The sequence below is a fragment of the Selaginella moellendorffii genome, unplaced genomic scaffold, assembly GCF_000143415.4.
Source record: "Selaginella moellendorffii unplaced genomic scaffold, v1.0 SELMOscaffold_90, whole genome shotgun sequence".
Lineage (NCBI taxonomy): Eukaryota > Viridiplantae > Streptophyta > Lycopodiopsida > Selaginellales > Selaginellaceae > Selaginella > Selaginella moellendorffii.
In genome coordinates this window covers 1-5,149 of record NW_003314351.1, presented here as the reverse complement: position 1 = coordinate 5,149, position 5,149 = coordinate 1, and the positions used below count along the sequence as shown (strand labels likewise).

At 46.9% G+C, this 5,149-nt stretch overlaps 2 protein-coding genes across 3 annotated transcripts; one reads left to right on the top strand and one right to left on the bottom strand.

Moving 5' to 3' along the window:
• Positions 1 to 2,008: 2,008 nt before the first annotated feature.
• On the bottom strand, positions 2,009 to 3,312 carry LOC9639293 (methyltransferase-like protein 5). 2 transcript variants are annotated; one of them, XM_002988600.2, is made up of 10 exons: positions 3,236 to 3,312; positions 3,121 to 3,177; positions 2,969 to 3,066; positions 2,835 to 2,904; positions 2,657 to 2,705; positions 2,522 to 2,610; positions 2,424 to 2,471; positions 2,312 to 2,371; positions 2,142 to 2,256; positions 2,009 to 2,090 (listed from the first exon to the last, which is right to left on the bottom strand). In XM_002988600.2, the coding sequence occupies exons 1-9, from the start codon at positions 3,293 to 3,295 to the stop codon at positions 2,170 to 2,172; spliced, it is 618 nt and encodes a 205-aa protein (XP_002988646.1). In that variant the 5' UTR covers positions 3,296 to 3,312; the 3' UTR covers positions 2,009 to 2,090; positions 2,142 to 2,169. The 2 variants fall into 2 exon arrangements, with proteins under 2 accessions (XP_002988646.1, XP_024518329.1); XM_024662561.1 differs by having other exon boundaries at positions 2,969 to 3,177.
• A 468-nt stretch (positions 3,313 to 3,780) lies between these two features.
• LOC9639292 lies at positions 3,781 to 5,146 on the top strand (the record flags this gene model as incomplete). The annotated part of the gene is made up of 1 exon (XM_002988675.2): positions 3,781 to 5,146. A coding segment is annotated over exon 1 (1,323 nt), but the record flags the coding sequence as incomplete, so codon positions are not given.
• Positions 5,147 to 5,149: the final 3 nt, after the last annotated feature.

Sequence of the window (5,149 nt, the reverse complement as noted above, 5' to 3'; positions counted from 1 at the left end):
TTTATTGGAGCAGCTAGTGCATTAGCCAGCACATATGTCTCGAATCGCTCCTGGTTTATCATTTGGCAAGTTTTGTCTGCAATAGCACATTCTTGTGCAGGAACATCAGCTGTAATGAGATGGTTCATGAAGACACCCTATTTTATTAGTTGGAAAAGATGGCTTTTTCCAAATCATGGATTTGCTGACTGTCAGAGGGAAGATGACTACGTTATATCTGAAGTAATTGGTACATATCCTATAGGTTCTCTTTGTGTGCCAGGTTGCATACCTATCACTTTTGTGCGTAGACATTTATATCCAGACTGGAGGTGGGGAAATAGGATGGTGTGTGTCATGGACTCTATTGTTATTGTGGTGTTAGTGGGGGAAATGTTAGGACGAGTTTTGATGAACAAAAGAAACAGTAGCTAATGTTTCCAATTAAGTGTGTAATATTAAAGTGATTGAAACTAGAATTCATGTGCCGCCACAGATAATGCGAGTATTTAGAGAGTGTGGCTTTTTAATATGTAGCAGCATAGACTTCTGCAGTGACATTACGACTTTGCCAGTCATACAAGAGAGAGAGAGAGAGAGATTTATACCTTGGAATATCAACTTAGATTGTTTCATTATGCTAATGTGTTTTACCAATTATTATTAGAGTTATTATTACTCTCTTACACTGTATGCTGGTTAGTATTTTTATTGGAGTACATTAGCAAGCATATATGTCTCAAATGTGGTTTATCATTTTGCCTGCAACAGCACATTCTTATGAAGGAAGATCAGCCATAATGCGGTGGTTCATAGAAGCACCTTGTTTTCTTTTCCAAATCACAGGTTTGCAGGCTCCCAGGGGTGATCACAGCAATATATGTGAAGTTCGTGGATATCCTATGGTTTCTTATGCGAGCCAGGTTGCATACTTTGTGTAGACGTCTAGGGAAATAGGATGGTCTCCGTTATGGACTCTATTGCTGTTGTGGTGTTAATGAACAAAAGATATGCGAGAGTAGCAAATGTTTCCAATTAAGAAATATCAAAGTATTGCAATCCAATGAGCAATTGAACGAATTAAGCACTTTGAGCTACAATGTTCCCGATCGTCTTCTTTAATTCACACTTTCCTGACAAGCGCAGTTGCAGGGGATCGAACCCCAGTTGTCCGCGTCACACTATACTACAACTTAAGCAAAAGAAGGAATAAGCCTAAACTTGTGCCAACGATTAGCACCGATTATCAAGAAACTATTGTTTGAAAAAAGCTCTAGAAAACTGTCCAAGTGTCGCTTTGAGGATCCATAAACACAGAATTTTGGTCCTGAACAAGCGAATCGATTTGCTTTCTGAGGGTAAACTTAAGAAAGTGCGAACTGAAGAACGCACCGCTTATAGGTCCCTCAAACGAAGAAGAGAAAAAAGGCACTTGAAACACATTAAATCTTACGGGTGTGGAAGCTTGACAATAAGCACAGGGCATTCAGCGTGCTGTGCAGCATAGTCACTCACGCTTCCCAGGAACGTCCTGTCCAAATCCACGGTTTGAGGAATGCAAACTAGAGCTTTTTGGCAAACCTTTTCACCATTCCAAGGCCTCGGCTTCCCAGTATTAACATTGTTGGAGGGAACTCGTTGACAGCTTCTAGCAGCTTTTCTCGGGCATCCCCTTTCTTGGATACAATCATGCAAGGTATCTGTTTTGTAGAAAAAGAAATCATGAGCTAGTCAAAAGTTTATCACAAAGTACCTTATGCCCATCCACAATTTCCTTCATGCGGGACAGAATACCACGAGCTCGCTCTTCAAACTTGTGATCCATTTCGGCAACCCAATCCGGTGTTCCATAAAACCCCTCAACTAGAATAGAAGACAACAAAGATCATATCACAAGAACAAAAGAACAAAAGAAACTCCTTACCATCTACCTCCGAGCGAACATGAACTAGAGTGATCGCATCGTCGCTTGAAGCCAAGTTCTCCAGGGTGAACTTGACAGCATAGGCACTCGATTCAGAGTCATCCACCGCGATCATCAACGCTTTCCCCATAACCCTACCTCTGACGCTACAGTAAGCACAGAAAAAAAATTATATATCTGCGATGTCCTGCGAGAGTAATCTAGTCAGTCTTTTTTGCGACCAGGAACAATGCTTTACCTTGTAAATTCTTCGCAGGATTTGTGCGCTAAACGGTAAATCGCCACAAATCTACAGCGATGTCCAGCTCTTGTTTCTTGTGGAATTTGTACAAAGATTTCAAGTCAAATCTCAACTGCAACAAAAGATCAAGTCATCAGAACTAGGTGAATGCACTGAAAAAACTCTACCTCGAACAAGACTTCTGCGGTTTTAGCCCCGAGGTCCTGCAGAGCTGCTCGTTTCACATGCTGCCACCAGGAAAGTCATTTCAGTATTCGTCAAAACTTGGGTTTGAAGAACCTGTCTTGTAGAGCTTTTGTGTAAAGAGTAGATGGCAGTCCGTGCGATCTGAAACAACATATAGCATCACAATCGAGGAAAAAAGGAGCTCACAGTACCTTCAGAGCTACAGACAAGAACTCCATGTCAGCTCCCTTCCTTCTAGTGCCAAACGGAGGATTCATTACGACTGTGTCGACACTGATTCCTGTAATGAGAGGTGTAACATCTATATGACGTCGGTAAGCACTTACGCGTCAAACCAAGACTCTTGACATCACACTGCACGAAATCCATGTCGATCTGATCGAAGAAAAAAGAGCCACAAGTTACTTACAAAATTAAAAAAAGAAAAGGTGCAGAAGAATAACAAGAAAAAAGAAAGAAGACCAAGAACTAGTTGTGAAGTTACGAAGTTACAAGCTTACATACCTCAAGGTCCCGGCAGTTTTCTTGGGCAGTGTCTAAAGCCGCGAGATCTTGATCGAAACCAATCACGTAACTACAGAAAGAAGAAAAGAAAACGTTCAGGAAAGAAACGAATCTTGCAGAAAATAAATGCGTACCTGGCGTCGAGCAAAGACGCAGCCACACCGAGCGTTCCACAGCCACAGCCAAGATCAGCGATGGATTTCCCACAAATATCTCCAAAGTTGGATTCAGCCTGGCAAAAGAAGGAATTCGTCACGCTCACGGAGGAAAAAAGGATTTGAGAGACCATGTACATCATCCGAGAAGCGATGTGCGCGCCAGTCGGGTATTGCTCCAGTTCGATCTGCGCGACCAGAATCCAGATTCGAGTGAGCGCATTGAGCGCCGCAAGAGCGCCATACCTTTGGAGACTGGAACTGGACGAGATGGCCGAGCTCGCTCTCCAGCTGCTTGAGCTTCATCTGCGCGGCGATAAACCCTAACCCTAGAAAAAGTTTCGCGCGCATTTTGGATTTTAAATTTGGGGCAAAAAGGTGAAAGATCGGCACGGCGAGCCAGTCGCTTCCATTGCCGGATTCCACCAGGTGCTTGGTCAATTTGGCCTATTTCCAGCGAAATTTTGCTGCTAGAGACAATCCAAACCATCTGAGCGCTTTGATTTGAATGCGCTGGGCCATGGATCGTTGAAAAGCTCCAAGCAAATTCCATCGCTTTCCACTCTAGAGCTGGTGAATGCCGCCAGGAATTCCTAAGAGAACAATGGAATCGATCGCTAAATAGAGAGAGAGAGAGAGAGAGAGAGGATTAAAGACTAGAGATAAATCGCTTTCTTTTAAGCAAATCACAGCTCGGCCTTGTCGGTGACGTGCGGTTGTTTGGCGCCACGTCAAGGCCCCTGGACCGTAGTTAACGCCTAAACTACCGTGGTTAGGTTAGGTTTCTAGGACGGAGAAGACGATGGCGATGGCGCGCCGGTAGATGCAGCAGCTATGGCGGAGGGAGAAGCTCCGGACGCCGCGAGCTCCGACGGCGAGGGGCAGGAGGAGGAATTCTTCGAGACTCTCGAAGAAATCGCGACCACCTCCGGCTCCGATAGCGGTGGCAGCAGCGATGGTGAGCGTCTTGCTAGATTCAAGCTGCGGCAGCGCGGCAAGCGCCAGGATTTCGCCGCATTCCCTTCCGGCGACTCGAAATATGCGGTGTGGAGGAGCGATCCGGCCAGCGTCGGGGAGCGTAGGGTGAGATTGCTCCAGAGAATGGGGCTGGAGGATTTCTTTGGCAGCAGGGAGCCCTCTTTCCTCACCTCCAGCCATTCCTTCCCTCCGTCGACGGCCTCCACGCCTCGGGTCTTCCGCAGCATCTCGGATCCCCTCTCGGGAGGAGAGCATTTGAGGGGAGAGTCCGTGGATCTGGATCGTCTTCGCTCTAGCGACGGCTACGAGAGCTCCAGGGACGAAGATGCCAGAAATGGGGATTTGGTCAGCCCCGGCAGCCCAATTCTCGCGGATGGAAGGTCTACCGACGCCAATGTAGATGGTCAAAGCTCTACCAACAGCAGTGGCAGGGAGTTCGTGTATAGGATAAAGGATCTGGACAGCGGCAAGGAGTTTATAGTCGAGGAGCTCGGATCGGATGGGTCGTGGAACAGAGTTAGAGAGGTTGGGACGGGGAGGGAGCTGTCGCGAGAGGAGTTTGACAGTTCTCTGGGACTCTCTCCAATTGTACAGGAAATGAGGAGGGTCGACAGGGAGAACAGGAAAAAACCAGGGACTTCTTCGTCTTCTTCATCGTCTTCTTCGTATTTGCCGCTGAATGGGAAGCCCAAGAAGAAGAGATGGTTTAGCGGTTTCATGAGGCGGTCAAGCACTCCCAGTGCTGCAGCAGAGAAAGACGACGTGTCTACTGCTCAGCCAAGGTCTGATGCGAGAAGACCATGGAAAATGCAGAGAATTAAGGTGCGCGTGTGCAAGAAAGCTGTAAGAGAGTTGGCGGAATTGTACATGGGACAGGAGATTCATGCTCACCAAGGTCCGATTTGGGCTCTTAAGTTCAGTACCGGCGGACGGTACCTCGCAAGTGGCGGGCAGGACTGCGTTGTCCGGGTGTGGAAGATTGTTTTATCGAGCAATCAAGTCGCCGCTAGCGCAGCGGATGGGGGGACTCACGAGGTTAGGAAACCACCACATCAGAAAAAGCGAGGCTCGTCAAAGACGAGCGACGATAAAGCTGGCTTGAAAGCTTTCGGCCTCGACGGTGAGCCGCTGTGCAGTCTCCATGGCCACACAGAAGATATTTTGGATTTGTCGTGGTCGTCT

What these genes read in the sequence shown, in the direction of transcription:
- LOC9639293 (XM_024662561.1), bottom strand. Translation starts at nt 3,295, where the DNA reads ATGAAGCTCAAGCAGCTGGAGAGCGAGCTCGGCCATCTCGTCCAGTTC. An exon ending in TCCAGTTCCAGTCTCCAAAG is followed by an intron (nt 3,178 to 3,235) that starts GTATGGCGCTCT and finishes CTGGTCGCGCAG; the next exon opens with ATCGAACTGGAGCAATACCC. An exon ending in CCGCAGAAGTCTTGTTCGAG is followed by an intron (nt 2,257 to 2,311) that starts GTAGAGTTTTTT and finishes CTTTTGTTGCAG; the next exon opens with TTGAGATTTGACTTGAAATC.